The following is a 19,558-nucleotide window of genomic DNA, read 5'->3' as shown; positions in this document are numbered from 1 at the left end:
AGTAGTTTGAATGACGGCCAGATACGGGCACAGTGTGATTGTACCTGTCTGTCTCTGACAAGCCTCTATTACTAAGCAAGAACTGTAATTCTCATGAGATTTTATTATCTCTTTTCAAAAATGACTTGGATAAAGTCTGAAAAGACATTTCTACTGCTACTGTCCAATCCTAGGCCTCCCTCATGTACTCTTATTGACAGTCTCCTATTAATCTACAGATGCTCCTCCCTCTCCCCACTCCATCCACCGTCTATTTCTTTCTGCAGATGAAGTTATTATTAGTCTCCTCGACTCTCTAGTAGTTTTCAGTGGCCTAGGATCTGGAGTGGAAGCCATAGGTTCATATGTCAGTTCCTTCACTTACTAACTCTGTGACCATGAACAAAATTCTTAATATGTCTAAGCTTTAGTTTCTTTTCTGGAAGAAGGGGGGAAACTCATGCCTGTCTCAAAGGATTATAAACATTCAGTTGAGATAATGCGTGCAGAACATTTTGTAAACCATACTTAGTAAATGCTCAGTTTATTGCTATATTTCCTGACAGGGCCTTTTATAACCTGGTTTTATTGTTCCAGTCTCAGCATCCATAATTCCCTTCCAGAAGTCTGATGCTATACTCCCAAATTATTGTTGAACGCTAAGTAATGATATTTTCTGTCAGAAATTTAGATTTTTAATTGATGAATTCTTAACATTTTATTAAATTTTATTATATTTGGAAGACGACATGGAAACTTCCATGTGAAATTTGTCTCTAATTTTATAAGGGAGTCATTGTGGAGTCAGGATTTGCTTAAATTTGTTTAAAATTCTTAGAATACTTTATAGCTCTATAATAAATGAGAGTATTTATATAAAGGAAAATAGAGGGCTTCCAGTTTGAAGGTCATGATAAGGTTTTTTCATCCTTCCTTTTGAAAATAACCAACAGAATAAAAAGTTGAAATACTGTTTCCCTCTTTAATGAAAGTTAGAAGCATCTTTAACCCTTGGGCTAAAAATTGGAGAAGGAAGAATATCAAACCAAAGAGCCTAGGGTTACTTACATGATGCTGATAAAAAGCAAGCTTTATAAATACAGAGAATGAACTAATGGTTACCAAGGAATGGGGGACCTGGGGGTGGGTGGGCTAAATGGGTTGAAGGAAAGTGGGAGATACAGGCTTCCAGTTATGGAGGGAATAAGCCATAGGGATAAAAGGCACGGCATCGGGAATATAGTCATTGGCATTGGGATAGCACTGTACAGTGACAGATGGTAACTACAGTTGGTGTGAACACAGCATAATGTATACACTTACAAATCACTGTTTTGTACACCTGAAACTAATGTTAACATTGTGTATCACCTGTACTTCAGTTTGAACAATACAAGAATGAAGAAAAAGAAAAGCAACTCGTTTGATCTGCAAAACCATGGAGAGACTCAGGAATTAAATGCAGTAGTACGGGAGAACATAAAAGTGAGCCAGGGGCCATAAACGGGATTGGTTTAAAAAACTGAATAAAAAATAAGGAGTTTTATGTTTCTGCATCACAGGTGACAGAAAACATATTGTTTAATTAAGCCAGAGGGATTCCATACACAGTAGGGCAAGGAGAGATGCTAAGCTAAAGGTGGGAGTTAGGTGAAAGTTGTCATACTGAACAGTAAGATGTCAAGCTTTCTTCCCCTGCTTGGTTCCAGAATTGCCAGCTTCCATGCTTAAATATTCCATGCAGGATTGAGGAATCCTTCCTGGGGTAATTAAATCGGTCCAGAAAATTGACCCAACAGGCTCTGATATTTGAAGACCTCAAGAAAAATACCAGCTGGCCATTACCAGTTGACAAGCCCAGCCTGAACACAGAGCTTATAATTGGCTCTTTTTTGTTAACCTGTTCAACATGAACGAACAGCCAGGGATTGATTGTTCGTCATCTTAGGAAAGCTTCCAGTGTAAAAAAGAGACACACAACAGAAAAAAGGAAGCTCAAAGGAAGCAGGCAATGCAGGAACAAAGCCACTTTGAGGAAATGGTAATTTGCAACCTCAGACAGGTGTTTAATTAAAAGGAGAAACATGGTGCTGTGCAAAGAAAGGGAAGGCAGGTGAGAAAGTTCCTGAAAGGAAAGGACAAAAGAAGAAATTTCACATTCAGTGAAGCTTTTGGAAGAAATAGTTGAGGAACTCCACCAGTAAGAGAGAAAAAAGGGGAGAATTAGGAGTTCCAGAAAGAGATGAGAGAAGTGGAAAATTAGTATGTTAAGTAAACAAACACATAAATTTCCCAGACCCGAACTAAAGACCAGCTTGTAGGTGCTCCATGCAAGCAGTGATAAGTTCACATGCTTATAAAAAAGTATGTTCTGAAATTTTAGAACCCGCTAGAAAGCAAAGATCAGTCCTAAAATCTTCCAGATAGGAAAAACATCAGAAATAGTCTGTGAATAAGAATGTCCTCAAATTCCAAGCCACACATTAAAAATCTAAAAGACATTGGTGGAAAGCCTTTAAAATGCTGAAAGAAATACATTGGGTTGAGCCTTTGTTAAGGAATTTGTCAAGCATACACTAAAGAGAGTAGTACAATGGTAAACCCTAAATCCATCTCCCACATTCAGAAGTTACCAATATCTGTCTCTCCCAATGCTTGTATGCTTTTGGTATTTTGAAGCAAATTTCAGATACCGTATCATTTCAGCCCTAAATAGATTTATCAGTAACAAGTAGACATTTTAAAGAAATAAAGCTACAATCTTATTATATCTAACAAAATTAATAATTTATTAATAACATCAAATACTTTGTGTTTTCTTTATTTTAACACAAGGCTGTCTTTTTAGGAATTGGTTTCTTCAGACCAGAATCTCTTGCATTTGGTGGATATGTCTTAAGTTTGTGCTTTTTACGTAATGGTTTTATGTGGATTTATTCATTTTATTAATTCCCTGGATTTGTTGTTTTGATGGGGATGACAAAATTGTGATTTTTTAAAAATTCTACCATTCCTTCTGCATTCCGTAGCTGTCATTATGTAAAAAAGAACTTTCTTTCATTATCTGTTTGATGTTTATCCTGAAATGTAGTCCATTTAGGAAAAACAGAAGAGATGCTGCTTTACCTTTTCTTACAGTAATGAGTTGTGTTCTCAGAACTTCCAGAGGTCACCAGCTAATGAGTGTTTTTAGTATTGCTGTAACTGCAGCAGTTTTCACATTTTTGAGTTCTTATCAATTGCAGTCGTTCTTTCAAATCAGATTGTCACATCTTTATCTTGTGGGGGAGCCCATAAAAATGGTGGTATTTAAATGACATCCTTGCTGTCAGACCCAAGGCTCATCTTAACATATCTTGCCCCTGTCTCGGAGTAAGTCAGCCCTCCAAAGAGCTTTGGTTTCTTACCGTGCAAAATGGCATTTTGAAGACCAGGACGTGATGCTAATTGTTATTTGGTTGTATTTACTTTTAGGGGTTTTTAGCATAAAGAGATAGAAAGTAAATTTTACAAAGAGAAAATTTTATTGTGAGTTAATACTAAAACCTTTAATGCAAATTAAAGATTAAGCTAAGAGTCAAAGGTTTTAAAAGCTTTGAAATATTTAAAAATTTTAAAAGTTAAAGTTTTAGTTCTCTAGTTTTATATTTGTATATTTTATTGATAACCTTGGTTCCTAAAAATGTAAACATAATTTCTTATTTGCTTTATCCTGTTATATACATAGGAATTCCAAAAATAATATCACTATTATTGTAACAATATTATTACTAAATACAGTTTGATTCTTTGAGGATTTGGATCCTTAAATTTCCCACCAAGAGTGCACACAATACTATTTGATATCTTATTTATGCTGTTTGCTCAGTACAGAATAAAGTTTGCCTATTTGTGCTGCTAGCTTGATATGCAATTAAGTTTCTTTTCTGTTTTTAGAGATTGGGGTTTTTTTTGTTGATTTTAATTTGAATTTGGTTTATTACATGAAATATTTTCATGTCCCAAAGTTTAAAAAAATGTAGCATTCTTTACCCTGTATTCTGTCTTCCATTGGAGATAACCATTTTCATTCTAGTTTTGGCCATCCTTTTCATTTTTAAAAATATGAGCACATGCACTTAATGTATTTCCTGCACTGTCGTCCAGATATAGTAGATTAAATAGTGTTGTGCACTTTAAGTTTTCTCACTCCACAAGAGAGCCTGGAGATCATTCCAAGAAGTTGAAAGTGTTCTTCCACATTTCTCTTTTTTTTTTTTTTTGGCTGCATAATATTTTATTTCTTGTAATGCATATTTTGATTATAATAATCTTCTGATGTAGTAAATTGCATTGCATGCACATTGTTTTGTGTTGAGATGTGCAGCCTAAAATTTTATACCCAAATACTCATTCAGGTGTCAAAATAAAGACATTTTAGACTTGAAAGTTATAAATTTATACCACATACACCCTTCCAGGAAGCCATAATACATGACCCAAGTAAGAGGAATGCAAAAAATAAAATAAGGGCCCCTAGGAGAGAAGCAAATGACAAAGGAGAATATCGAGATGATAGCTGTGCGTTACACTTAGGAGGACAGTGGGCACCAAGGAGAGATGCCTGGGGGGAAAAAGGAAATAATAGGTTATGTGACAGGTTTGACCATGTAGAATGTTATATATTGTTTTTGTCAGAGCTATTAAGGAGTCTGAGAAGACTTCGGTGTAAGTTTAAAGAAAACCAAGGAAATGAAAGCGTGCAGTAAAACTTCAGGAAAATTAACAAGCTATGTAAGAAAAGAAATATAATCACTGAATACCTTTATTTATGTATGTATGTATGTATGTATGTATGTATGTATGTATTTATGGGGAGAGAGAATCTCAAGCAGGCTCCACACCTAGCATGGGGTCGGACATGGGGCTTGATCTCCTGATCCTGAGATCCTGACCTGAACTGAAACCAAGAGTCACACTCTTAACTGAGCCATCCAGGTGCCCCTAATCACTCAATACTTCTTGAAGTAAAAATTATTTAACCATCATAGTGAAAAAATTTTTGTATAATTATGTTAGGAGGATGGGGGGAAGGAGAATGAGAATGAGAAGTTAGTAGATAATACCTAAATAATGATGCCAGAACAGTGTGAAGGTACTATGGAAGAACATGAGGGTAAATAGAAGAAGGTAATAGGTAAAAGTACTGAAGCTGGTTGTGTCCTAATAGAAGAATACTTCTGGTTTTTTCCTTTGTCATGAGCTTTCTAGCACTATTTGTTTAAATTATGTATATGCATTACTTTGAGAAATAACTTGAAAACTAGACGTATAAGAAGAATGTCTCAGGAAATTCATTATAGTGTGTGTGTGTGTGTGTGTGTGTGTGATTAGCAGTCCAGATATGAGTTCTGTAAGCTAATAACTCCCAGGGTCCTTCTTGGTGGCTCTCACAGCAAGCACGTTAATTGAACAGGAACCTGTGCGGTTTAACTTTAACCAGTTTAGCCATTCAGGCGTACAGAGGGAATCAAATATTCCAGGTCATGGCTGTAGCAGAAAAGATAAAGTGCCTCAAACTTCTATATGGAAAATAATCTAAAACCAGAAAGTAAGCAGACAAGTATCAAAAAAAAAAAAAAAAAGCTGTCGAACATGTTAGACTGTTGACACTTAATTTTAATAGTATAGGTGACTGGGAGGGAGAAATGTCAGAGTCATTGTTGCCAAGAGTAAGTAATAGGTGATAATAAGGGAAGAGACAGCCGTTGAACCCCAGCACAGATGTTGAGAAAGAATGGTCCCACATCACATGGAGATAGATTCCAAAATTATTGAATAGTCCTTCGGAGGGGTTGGGTGTGGCAGCTCAGCAATGTTGCCATTGATGTAATAGCCACTCTTGGTTAGCCATTTGATCTGAGGGAGCGTACCAGATTTAGCCATTTTGCTGTTTATTACCAAGGTTTATGTGAAGTATTTCCTGTTGCATGCCTGAATTGACCTTAATTCTGATATATTCCCAAAGGATAGGGGAATCAAGGATGGGGGTGGTGTAAGGTAAGAGGAGGTGAGGATTTGGATCACTTAAGACATGCCCTAGGTAGGAAGGTATATACCTCCCATAGTTGCCCACCTCAGGAAGAGCCATCAGTCACTTAAAAATGTCTCTTGGGGGGAAAAAAAAATGTCTCTTGGTTATCTAAGAATTTGCTTTTATTGTGTGTGTGTGTGTGTGTGTGTGTGTGTGTGTGTGTGTTTTTCCTAAGATTCTTTGCTCTTCTCCCTTTACTCCTACTTCCCCAACACAAATTACCTTGGTTAGACTCATTTGTCTAATTGATATCTCTGCTATAATGGAATTTAAGTCTGTTTTTCATTTGAGAAGCTAAAGGATTAATAATGCCTGATTTGTAAGTTTGTTTATGTTTACTTATCTGATTGGGTATATATGAGTCACAAGGTGGAGAATTCAATATCTTTCTCTTTAATGCAGTATATTTGCTATTTATTTTTTTTAGAGGAAGTCCACAAATGAAGGGGACACCCCATTTTAAGGAAGAACAGTGTGCTCCAGCATTAAATTTAGAAATGAGGAAAATACTGGATTTGCAAGCACCCATCATGAGGTATAGTACTTTGTTAAATTTAGCATTTTGTGTTGACAATATATAATAAAGTTGGTTAAATCACATGACCAATAGGAAAGTTGATTTCATTTTTTTTTCCACTGAGGATAATTTTTTTTAGCTCTAAATTCTTGATTAAACCTTAGATGATACATTATTATACTTCAGTTATTTCATAAAGCCTATAAGTTGAGTATACCAACCATAATTTTATTCAGAAATTTACAGTTATTGGTAAAATCTGAAATTGTTTGAATGATACAACATAGTGCATATTACTTGAAATGATACTGATAAAAATCACATAAGTTGAGGAAAAGAAAAAGTGCCTTTGTTTCCAAAACCTTCAAAGATTTTGGGAAGCATGTGGATACTTGGATCAAAGTTAAGCTCTCTTTTTTTCTTTCAAGATTTTATTTATTATTTGACAGAGAGAGAGAGCACAAGTAGGCAGAGAGGCAGGCAGAGAGAGGGGGGGAAGCAGGCTCCCTGCTGAGCAGAGAGCCCGATGCGGGGTTCGATCCCAGGACTCTGGGCTCATGACCTGAGCCAAAGGCAGAGGCTTTAACCCACTGGGCCACCCAGGTGCCCTAAAAGTTAAGCTTTCTGATCTCAGTATGAATAAAGGTTTTGTGATAAGAAGCCCAGAAATACCAAATACAAAAAATTATTTTATATCCATTGGTAGAAAAAATAAATGCGTGTGTAATTTGGCTTCATTTCCTTAATTGCTTTGCATTTGACATTTTAGTTGTCTATGATGTGTGGATCTTATTACAAGTATATTTTTTAACTTAAAGTTTTTTACTACAGTATCTTTTCTTTTTTTTAACAATTCTTTTTAACTGAATCCAGAGTTAGCATTGAACCTCCAAGAACCTTTCACTGTTTTTGTTTCCAGTCATAAATAATCATGAAATTATAATGGTGATATTCCAGCCTTCTGTGCATCAAAATGGCCAGTATTTATCTTTATTGATAACACTTGCTTTAAAAAAAATGATAAATACTAGCCAAAAGAGGTATTCTAATTCAAAATTCATTTTGTTAGGAGTCATTAAAATCTTCTTCCCAAATGTCTGCAGATAACTTCTTATGAAAGGGAACATTGATAAATTAGATTACATAAAAGTTAAAAAAGAAACTGGGTGGGGGGGAGAAAAAAACACCATAAGTGTGTTTCAGAAGTATCAAAAAAACAGCATAAACTGTGAAAACAAGGAAATAACTTCCAGTGAATATATCAAAAGGCCCGTTTTCACAACACATAAAGATTTCCTGTGGTAAGAAAAAGACAGTAGAACAAATGGACGCAATATAAACAGTTTTCATTTTCTATATTCCAGTTAATACATTACATAGTACATCTCCATTAGGAGATTAAATAAATGACTTATACATATGAACAGTTAGGTAACATACTGTTGGGGAGATCAGGATGAGGAAAACTTTATCCGTTGGTTGTGGGAGTGTTAATTTATACAGTGTGGATGGAAATTGATTAGGCAAGGTCTGTCAGAGTTGTATGTGCTCATGGTCCTTGTCCAGCATTTCTCTTTCTAGGAATTAATCCTACAAATATCTCAAATTACATGCTTATAGGGTTTTTCATTGTTTACAGTAACTAAAGATCAAAAACTACCTAAATGTCAATCAGTAGGGAGCTGTTTAAATAAATTTTCTTACTTCTACACAATGCGAACAACATGCATCTATAGAAAAAAATGGTGGCACTTTTTTTCTTTTATGGGGATGGAGGGACACAGGGAGAGGTAGAGAGGTTTTTTTGTTTGTTTTTTTAAAGATTCTATTTATTTATTTGACACAGAGAGATCACAAGTAGGCAGAGAGGCAGGCAGAGACTGATGGGGAAACAGACTCCCCACCAAGCAGAGAGCCCGAGGCGGGGCTGGATCCCAGGACCCTGAGATCGTGACCTGAGCTGAAGGCAGAAGCTTAACCCACTGACCCACCTAGGCGCCCCAAGAGAGAGGTTCTTAATTAGTGCAGTGCAGAGCCCCGCATTGGGCTTGATCTAACGACATTGAGATCATGACCTGAGCCAAAATCAAGAGTTAGACACTGACTGAGCCACTGAGGGGCTCTGAGGGCACTCTTCGCTGAAGAAACTTCCCAAATATGTTGTTGCGAAAAAGGCAAAGTGTACTCTATATAATAATGCAAATATTCCTTTTTAAAAGGGAGCTTGGTGTAGTGTTAGAATATGTATTTTTTTGGAAAAATGTGTAAGAAACAGGCATGAGAACTAAGTGGCTAGGCCACAGGTATGGGGAAAAAGACTTTTTACTTCATGGGTCTTATTAAATATTGAATTATATGGATGCCGTATATGAATATATTGAACTGTATCAATGTAATACTCACCTTTTTAAATTCTAATTCACAGTTCTAAGAAAAGCCTTTTTTCACCATTTCTTTTGTTAGAATACAGTACAGTTACTGGTACATATCAAAACTGTGTGCAAGTGCCTGGCTCTTGCCTTATTTAGTCCATCTTTTAATGTATTCTCTTCAAAGAAAAACAATGTTTTGTTATTTGCTTCAGTGTGATCAGGCTTACAGAGGGTTGCGTTTGGGTTGTGATCACTTTGGTCAGAAGGTTGCTCTTTACCTCAGATGCAGTTTCAGCACAGAGATTCAGGAGTATAACTTGCGATGTAAGGAATGTGGAATGTCTGTGGACCGCATTGCGCTAGCGTGGCTTTCTGCCTCCACCCACTGGCAAACTGTAGAGTTCATGGGGATGGGATAGAAAAAGAGGCTTTAAAAAAAAAGAAATCCTGACATCTGGTACAAGTTTAACTTGTCAGGTACTAAGTTTTGTTTGTTTTAGTCAGATGCTACTTTTTTTAAAAAAAGATTTTACTTATTTATTTGACAGACAGATCATAAGTAGGCAGAGAGGCAGGCGGGGGGTGGGGGAGCAGGGTCCCCGATGAGCAGAGAGCCCGATGCGGGTCTTGATCCCAAGACCCTGGGATCATGACCTGAGCCGAAGGCAGAGGCTTTAACCCACTGAGCCACTTGGGCGCCCCCAGGTGTTACTTTTTAATATACAAGTTTAGATGACTGGAAATCTCTAAGATTTTTCTCAAAACTTGAGAAAAATAATTGCATTTTAGAGAAGTATTATTATTAGCACCTGTAATACATACTTTTTGGAAATGTGATTAGAGATCAGCTGTGTGATCCTGCATTGAGGTAGAAGACATGCTATTTGGACTTTATGACCAACTATTTTCCTCCCCACAACCAAAAATAGAAGTTATATGGAATTAGAGTTAATGATTAAACTATTGCTTATAGGCATAACTTGCCATATTTTAGTTTTTGCTTGAAGAAAGAATAGGATTAGTGTTAAGCATCCAACATTTGTCATTATTTGAGGATCGAGAATGTTTAGAAGGTGAGAAGTATTAATATAATTTATAATTAAAACTCTTAATCTGTTTCTCCAATTCTACATAACACATACTAGTGAATACCACAGTTAATTCCGTATTCTCCTCCCTGGCACTTAGAAAAGCCCTGTGTAGTATATAGTATTTAATATTTGTTATGGGCGCCTGGGTGGCTCAGTTGGTTAAACAACTGCCTTCAGCTCAGGTCACAATCCTGGAGTCCCGGGATCGAGTCCTGCATCAGGCTCCCAGCTCCACGGGGAGTCTGCTTCTTCCTCTGACCTTCTCGCCTCTCATGTTCTCTCTCTCTCGCTCTCAAATAAATAAATAAAAAATCTTAAAAAAAAAAAATCACCACTTCTCTGGTGTTAGCCTTTAATATTTGTTAGGCCATTAAATACATTTACGTATTTCAGAATTGATAATTATGAATTAGATATTTCCCATTAATAACATTTGATTAATCAGAAATGCTAATCTGCTTTCAGGATCCTACTGTTAGCTTCTAAGATCCTAAATTAAGGGGGGAAAAAAGGCACCTCTGGCATATTGGTTATCTCTTAAAAAGCCCATGAAGTCAGTGATTAGAGAGGCTCTCTGAAGGCATAACTTAGAATACATTTATGTATATTTTGTGTATATTTATACTTAGGGGTGATTTTCAAAATACTTAAAAACCAGTGGAGCGTGAGAAAAAATGTGATACTAATGATCAATACAGAATCCTGATATATCCCCTTATGCTGAGAATTAATCCTTTAGTTGTTAGGTCTTTGTGACACTGGCAGTCATTGGGCACATACTTGCGTGGCATGGACTGAGGCCTTTTTGCTAACTTTATGGAAATACTCAGTATTTTAACAATTCATACCAGCCTTTGTTTTAGTGAGTTTGTTTACTTTCAGTTGAATGAGGAGGATCTTCTCTTTTCCCCTGGATTCTTCATGATGTTTATTATAGTTAGTTTAAAGTTATGATCTTTTAATTCCAACGTCGGGATTGATGAAGGCTGTTTATATGGGTAGATTTTTCTTTTGACTCTGGGTCACGTTTTGCTGTTTCTTCACACAGCTGGTAATTTCTTTATCCTAGCACTGTGGATGACAATGTGGAGTTTCTGAATTCTGTTAACTTTGTTAGAAGAGTACTGAGTTTTGCCTGGTAGGCAGTTAAATTACTGCAGGGTGACCCCAGTCTTGTTCTTGTCATATGCAGTGATTCTGCTATGGAAGTAGGAGTGGAGAGGAGGAGGATATAGTTGAAGAAAACCTCGGGTGACTCTTGTAAACTGAAGATCACTGGTAAAACAGTGACTGTCCCGCTCAACTGCTTCTCTTGACATGTAGCAGATCTGAAACATAAATTTTTTATATTATATTCACCACATGCTACATATAAATTTTACACTAAAATATAATCTGAAGGGGAAAAATAAATACTTCAGAGGTGAAACTTCCATAAACTCCATTGATTACAAAATACTCTGAAGTTGAAGAAATGGAGCTGGGTAAGGGGACATCTTATTCTATTCTTTTTAATATTTTTATAGCAGAGAAGAAAACAATCAGTTCTTCAGTGTCTGAACTCCTTGGGGAATGAGTCCTTGAAGTCCACTTGTAAAGGATTGAAGATTTACTGTAAGAATTAAAATATTGCAAACTTCCCTTCCCCTGACAGTATGGATTACAATATTTCTGAAATATACTCTTCATACTTAATAGTATATAATAGCATATATTATAGGCACATCACATTTTTCATTTTTTCATTCGAGCATTTGATACTTTAATATTTTAAAGATTTTATTTCTTTGAGAGAGAGACGGTTGAGAGAGCACAAGCAGAGGGAGCAGCAGAAAGAGGGGGAGAAGCAGGCTCCCTGCTAAATTGGGAGCCTGAGGCCGGCCTCCTTGGATCATGACTTGAGAGGAAAGCAGATGCTTAACCAGCTGAGCCACCTCGGCACCCCAAGCATTTGATGTTCTTGACTACTCTTCAGTCCATCTTACTCCCTTGGCTTCCTTGATAGAGCAGTTTCCACTGGTTCCCCTTTTCTTTCTCTGTGCCGGTACCTTTGCACTGTCATCCGTGGATTCCCCTTTCCTCTTTCCCTTTCTCCTTTCTGCTGCCTCCCACAAGCATTTAGTACCAAATACAACTAGCACTGCCTTAAGGGTTGGGCACATAAGAGTAAGCAAAGTGAGCATTTATTTGCCATTAGGTAAGTATGTGTTAAATCTCTGTAAACAAGTTAAGTGCTGGGATCATACTCTATAATTACCTCTCATCAACCAAGCAGACTTGTGAAAGGAGAAACTTTTTTTTCACCTCAAAATTTCAAAAATAATTTACTAATTTTAATGCAGAGCATAGCACCTGTCATAGAGCGTGGGCTTTATAGATGCTTGTTGTGTGAATGAACGTGAGGCTCAGTGATGCTCTAGAAATACTGGGATCTAGAACTGTGGGTGCCAGTAAAGTAGCCTCTAGTCAAATGAAGTTCCTTGAATCTGAAGTAGTTAAAAGTAAACAAAGTTAACCTATTGCGTGGAGCACTAGGTGTGGTGCATAAACAATGAATCTTGGAACACTGAAAAAATATATCAGTTACATTCTTTGGTTACAGTAGCCATATTTCAGGTGTACAGCCCGCACATGGGGCTGTTAGCTACCACGTTCAATAGCACAGATAACAGAGCATTTCCATCACTGCAGACGGTTCTGTTGGCCAGGGCTAGAGGATTGCTACCTCTGGTTTTAGCTCCAGATTGTCAGCCTGTCATAAGTTGTTCTTTTTTTTTTTTAAGATTTATTTTATTTGACAGATAGAAATCACAAGTAGGCAGAGAGGCAGGCAGAAAGAGAGAGGAGGAAGCAGGCTCCCTGCCGAGCAGAGAGCCCGATGCGGGGCTCGATCCCAGGACCCTGGAATCATGACCTGAGCTGAAGGCTTTAACCCACTGAGCCACCCAGGTGCCCCATAAGTTGTTCTTTTTATGATTTTCTAGCCTTTTTCCTTTCTTGTCAGCTTTTCATTTATCCTTCCATCTTTGAATATGCTATTTCAGTATTTCTAGTTTTTTAGAAAACTGGTTGATCAAGTTTGTGACAATGAATGCCCACAGTCTTTTATTTTTTCCAAAATTTCTGATTCTAGATCAAATTACATATAGGTGAACGTACTAGACAGCTAAATTACAGATGAATAACAGTTTTATAAGTTTTATAAGTTGGTTCATGATCCTCTCTCTATGAATAGGCTCCAGAGCAATTATATTCATAACTCACTGCTTTTCCAGTGTGCTTGCTTAACAGGTAATTGGTTCTAAATTGCTTATTTCCCTACAGTTTGCAGTCTGTGCTGGAAGATCTCCTCGTTGCTACTTCTGATGGACTGCTTCATCTTATTCACTGGGAAGGAATGACAAATGGAAGGAAGGCTATTAATCTTTGCACAGTACCTTTTTCAGTAGATCTGCAGTCATCTAGAGGTAGTTATGCCTTCTGCATGGGGTAGAACCTGATGTTTAATGTTTGATATAATCTGCTTGGATATTTGCTATAGGTGAATATTGATTTTTCTACTTTGAAATTAATTATACGGGAGGAGTGTGTGTGTGTGTGTGTGTGTGTGTGTAGGAAGGAATGATTTAATAGTTTGGTGTTCTTAGATCATTATTTTTGCCCTTTTAACTGTCCTTACAGGGTTTGCAAACACAAATGTGAGAGCGTTATTTACTGTATTTATATTCATGTTTCATGTACTTGTGTTTTCATCAGCAGGTTCATTCCTGGGTTTTGCAGATGTGCACATCAGAGACATGGAATACTGTGCCACACTTGATGGGTTTGCTGTTGTGTTTAACGATGGTAAAATTGGATTTATTACACCAGTGTCAAGTAGATTTACTGCAGAGGTAAGACTTTTACTATGGAATTTTTATTTTCTTTATTTTACATTTATTAATTTTAGTTTTGTTTTTTTTTGTTTTGTTTTGTTTTGTTTTAATTTATTTGACAGAGATTACAAGCAGTCAGAGAGGCAGGCAGAGAGAGAGGAGGAAGCAGGCTCCCTGCTGAGCAGAGAGCCCGATGCGGGGCTCGATCCCAGGACCCTGAGACCACGACCCGAGCCGAAGGCAGCGGCTTAACCCACTGAGCCACCCAGGCGCCCCTTAGTTTTGTTTTTAAGTCCCTCCCCTACTTTCCTTATTTAGGATTTTAGGGTTATTGTTAACTAATCTTTTAAGTCAAAGTAATATATATAATACTTAAAATAATACAAGTAGACAATTTTATTAGATATGTTGAAGAAAAATGATAGTTCCCTTCCCTATTTCCTGCTCCCTTCACCCCCAGTTTCCATTCTCACAGACAACCATTTTATTTTTCTTTACTGGTTATTTTATTTATCTTTACCACTCTGTTTTCTTTAATTTTTAGTTTTTAGGAGGTTTATTGACTTCCTGCTGTGGGAAAAGACCATTTGCTTCCCTGTTGCTAGCACATTCATATATTCTTCCTATCTTCCTAGTACAGTTACTGTAATTTTGATCAATTACTATTCATTATTTATATTATTGCTGTATAAATCCTGAGCCATGTGATATGTTTTGATTATTTTTTCTTTCCTGCACATTTCCCTTCCCACTGGGAATTAATAGTTGTTTGTTCGTTGTTTATTTTTTATGTACTTACCACTAACTCAACCCCAAATTGTCTGTGGTTTGTGTAGATATCTTCTCAATTCTTTCAGATACATTAGGCATTCTCTTTGTTTCATCTTCTTGAAGAAATTTCTTTTGGAAGCTTCTGGATTGCTCCAGACTGGACTGCTTGCTCACTGTACCTTTAACATAGTTGTACTTTTAGGTTTTCATCATCTATCACTTGAGGATTTGCTTCCTTCCTTTAGTTGTATTTGATCTTTTCATAGTTAATGATTAATATATGATAAGTTAATATATTAATTTGGTTGCTGTGACAGAGACCCAAAGTAAAAATTTGGATTCACTGAAAGCTGTGTGGATTTTGATGGGTTTGGTTGATCCTGTTCTTCACCATAGGGTGAGCTAACGGGATTGTTTCCTTTCCTCCCCTATGTCCAGTGCTCATTGGAAGAGAGTCCTGTAGGTTTTTGTTTTTGTTTTTGTTTATTTTTTATAAACATATATTTTTATCCGCAGGGGTACAGGTCTGTGAATCGCCAGGTTTACACACTTCACAGCACTCACCATAGCACATACCCTCCCCAATGTCCATAACCCCACCCCCCCAACCCCCCTCCCCCCATCAACCCTCAGTTTGTTTTGTGAGATTAAGAGTCACTTATGGTTTGTCTCCCTCCCAATCCCATCTTGTTTCATTTAGTCTTCTCCTACCCCTTAACCCCCCATGTTACATCTCCTCTCCCTCATATCAGGGAGATCATATGATAGTTGTCTTTCTCCGATTGACTTATTTCGCTAAGCATGATACCCTCTAGTTCCATCCACCTCGTCGCAAATGGCAAGATTTCATTTCTTTTGATGGCTGCATAGTATTCCATTGTGTATATATACCACATCTTCTTTATCCATTCATCTGTTGATGGACATCTAGGTTCTTTCCATAGTTTGGCTATTGTAGACATTGCTGCTATAAACATTCGGGTGCACGTGCCCCTTCAGATCACTACGTTTGTATCTTTAGGGTAAATACCCAGTAGTGCAATTGCTGGGTCATAGGGTAGTTCTATTTTCAACATTTTGAGGAACCTCCATGCCGTTTTCCAGAGTGGCTGCACCAGCTTGCATTCCCACCAACAGTGTAGGAGGGTTCCCCTTTCTCCACATCCTCGCCAGCATCTGTCATTTCCTGACTTGTTAATTTTAGCCATTCTGACTGGTGTGAGGTGATATCTCATTGTGGTTTTTTTGATTTGTATTTCCCTGATGCCGAGTGATATGGAGCACTTTTTCATGTGTCTGTTGGCCATCTGGATGTCTTCTTTGCAGAAATGTCTGTTCATGTCTTCTGCCCATTTCTTGATTGGATTATTTGTTCTTTGGGTGTTGAGTTTGCTAAGTTCTTTATAGATTTTGGACACTAGCCCTTTATCTGATATGTCGTTTGCAGATATCTTCTCCCATTCTGTCAGTTGTCTTTTGGTTTTGTTAACTGTTTCCTTTGCTGTGCAAAAGATCTTGATAAAATCCCAATAGTTCATTTTTGCCCTTGCTTCCCTTGCCTTTGGCGATGTTCCTAGGAAGATGTTGCTGCAGCTGAGGTCCAAGAGGTTGCTGCCTGTGTTCTCCTCAAGGATTTTGATGGATTCCTTTCTCACATTGAGGTCCTTCATCCATTTTGAGTCTATTTTCATGTGTGGTGTAAGGAAATGATCCAATTTCATTTTTCTGTATGTGGCCGTCCAATTTTCCCAACACCATTTATTGAAGAGGCTGTCTTTTTTCCATTGGACATTCTTTCCTGCTTTGTCAAAGATTAGTTGACCATAGAGTTGAGGGTCTATTTCTGGGCTCTCTATTCTGTTCCATTGATCTATGTGTCTGTTTTTATGCCAGTACCATGCTGTCTTGATGATGACAGCTTTGTAATAGAGCTTGAAGTCCGGAATTGTGATGCCACCAACTTTGGCTTTCTTTTTCAATATTGCTTTGGCTATTCGAGGTCTTTTCTGGTTCCATATAAATTTTAGGATTATTCGTTCCATTTCTTTGAAAAAAATGGATGGTACTTTGATAGGAATTGTAATAAATGTGTAGATTGCTTTAGGTAGCATAGACATTTTCACAATATTTATTCTTCCAATCCAGGAGCATGGAACATTTTCCCATTTCTTTGTGTCTTCCTCAATTTCTTTCATGAGTACTTTATAGTTTTCTGTGTATAGATTCTTAGCCTCTTTGGTTAGGTTTATTCCTAGGTATCTTATAGTTTTGGGTGCAATTGTAAATGGGATTGACTCCTTTATTTCTCTTTCTTCTGTCTTGTTGTTGTTGTAGAGAAATGCAACTGATTTCTGTGCATTGATTTTATATCCTGACAGTTTACTGAATTCCTGTACAAGTTCTAGCAATTTTGGAGTCTTTTGGGTTTTCCACATATAGTATCATATCATCTGCGAAGAGTGATAGTTTGACTTCTTCTTTGTCGATTTGGATGCCTTTAATTTCCTTTTGTTGTCTGATTGCTGAGGCTAGGACTTCCAGTTCTATGTTGAATAGCAGTGGTGATAATGGACATCCCTGCCGTGTTCCTGACCTTAGCGGAAAAGCTTTCAGTTTTTCTCCATTGAGAATGATATTTGCGGTGGGTTTTTCATAGATGGCTTTGGTAATATTGAGGTATGTGCCCCCTATCCCTACACTTTGACTGTACTTTGTCAAATGCTTTATCAGCATTAATTGAGAGTATCATATGGTTCTTGTTCTTTCTTTTATTAATGTGTTGTATCACACTGATTGATTTGCGGATGTTGAACCAACCTTGTAGCCCTGGAATAAATCCCACTTGGTCATGGTGAATAATCCTTTTAATGTACTGTTGAATCCTATTGGCTAGTATTTTGGTGAGAATTTTTGCATCTGTGTTCATCAAGGATATTGGTCTGTAGTTCTCTTTTTTGATGGATCCTTGTCTGGTTTTGGGATCATGGTGATGCTGGCCTCATAAAATGAGTTTGGAAGTTTTCCTTCCATTTCTGTTTTTTGGAACAGTTTCAGGAGAATAGGAATTAGTTCTTCTTTAAATGTTTGGTAGAATTCCCCCGGGAAGCCATCTGGCCCTGGGCTTTTGTTTTTTTGGAGATTTTTGATGACTGTTTCAATCTCCTTACTGGTCATGGGTCTGTTCAGGCTTTCTATTTCTTCCTGGTTCAGTTGTGGTAGTTTATATGTCTCTAGGAATGCATCCATTTCTTCAGATTGTCAAATTTGTTGGCGTAGAGTTGCTCATAGTATGTTCTTAAAGTTGTCTGTATTTCTTTGGTGTTAGTTTTGATCTCTCCTCTTTCATTCATGATTTTATTTATTTGGGTCCTTTCTCTTTTCTTTTTGATCAATCTGGCCAGGGGTTTATCAATCTTATTAATTCTTTCAAAGAACCAGCTCCTAGTTTCGTTGATTTGTTCTATTGTTTTTTTGGTTTCTATTTCTTTGATTTCTGCTCTGATCTTTATGATTTCTCTTCTCCTGCTGGGTTTAGGGTTTCTTTCTTGTTCTTTCTCCAGCTCCTTTAGGTGTAGGTTTAGGTTGTGTACCTGAGACCTTTCTTGTTTCTTGAGAAAGGCTTGTACCGCTATATGTTTTCCTCTCAGGACTGCCATTGTTGTGTCCCACAGATTTTGAACCATTGTGTTTTCATTATCATTTGTTTCCATGAATTTTTTCAATTCTTCTTTAATTTCCTGGTTGACCCATTCATTCTTTAGAAGGATGCTGTTTAGTCTCCATGTATTTGGGTTTTTTCCAAATTTCCTCTTGTGATTGAGTTCTAGCTTCAGAGCATTGTGGTCTGAAAATATGCAGGGAATGATCCCAATCTTTTGATACCAGTTGAGACCTGATTTAGGACCAAGGATGTGATCTCTTCTGGGGAATGTTCCGTGTGCACTAGAGAACAATGTGTATTCTGTTGCTTTGGGATGAAATGTTCTGAATATATCTGTGTTGTCCATCTGGTCCAGTGTGTCATTTAAGGCCTTTATTTCCTTGTTGATCTTTTGCTTGGATGATCTGTCCATTTCAGTGAGGGAGTGTTAAAGTCCCCTACTATTATTGTATTATTGTTTATGTGTTTCTTTGATTTTGTTAATTGTTTTATATAGTTGGCTGCTCCCACGTTAGGGGCATAGATATTTAAAATTGTTAGATCTTCTTGTTGGACAGATCCTTTGAGTATGATATGTCCTTCCTCATCTCTTATTATAGTCTTTGGCTTAAAATCTAATTGATCTGATATAAGGATTGCCACTCCTGCTTTCTTCTGATGTCCATTAGCGTGGTAAATTGTTTTCCACCCCCTCACTTTAAATCTGGAGGTGTCTTCGGGTTTAAAATGAGTTTCTTATAGGCAACATATAGATGGGTTTTGTTTTTTTATCCATTCTGATACCCTGTGTCTTTTGATTGGGGCATTTAGCCCATTAACATTCAGGGTAAGTATTGAGAGATATGAATTTAGTGCCATTGTACTGCCTGTAAGGTGACTGTTACTGTATATTGTCTCTGTTCCTTTCTGATCTACTACTTTTAGGGTCTCTCTTTGCTTAAAGGACCCCTTTCAATATTTCCTGTAGAGCTGGTTTGGTGTTTGCAAATTCTTTCAGTTTTTGTTTGTCCTGGAAGCTTTTAATCTCTCCTTCTATTTTCAATGATAGCCTAGCTGGATATAGTACTCTTGGCTGCATGTTTTTCTTGTTTAGTACTCTCAATATATCCTGCCAGCTCTTTCTGGCCCGCCAGGTCTCTGTGGATAAGTCCGCTGCCAGTCTAATATTTTTACCATTGTATGTTACAGACTTCTTTTCCCGGGCTGCTTTCAGGATTTT

General features: G+C 37.2%; 1 protein-coding gene across 5 annotated transcripts in view; it reads left to right on the top strand.

Annotated features, from left to right (window-relative positions):
- The window catches only part of LOC111153545 (RIC1 homolog, RAB6A GEF complex partner 1), a 160,811-nt gene that overhangs the window by 88,980 nt on the left and 52,273 nt on the right, over positions 1–19,558 (top strand). For 3 of the 5 annotated variants that reach the window (XM_022512622.1, XM_022512621.1, XM_022512619.1), the window contains exons 4-6: positions 6,480–6,587; positions 13,357–13,499; positions 13,789–13,925. In XM_022512622.1, the coding sequence (XP_022368330.1) occupies positions 6,480–6,587; positions 13,357–13,499; positions 13,789–13,925 (388 nt within the window). Of the gene's footprint in view, positions 1–6,479; positions 6,588–11,582; positions 11,647–13,356; positions 13,500–13,788; positions 13,926–19,558 lie in introns of those variants that run through there. The other 2 variants (XM_022512620.1, XM_022512623.1) reach the window with 2 other exon arrangements.

Source organism: Enhydra lutris, unplaced genomic scaffold (assembly GCF_002288905.1).
Source record: "Enhydra lutris kenyoni isolate GAN:26980312 unplaced genomic scaffold, ASM228890v2 scaffoldscaffold33, whole genome shotgun sequence".
Taxonomy (NCBI): domain Eukaryota; kingdom Metazoa; phylum Chordata; class Mammalia; order Carnivora; family Mustelidae; genus Enhydra; species Enhydra lutris.
Note: the sequence above shows the minus strand (reverse complement) of the source record. Positions and strands in the feature narration are given on the sequence as shown.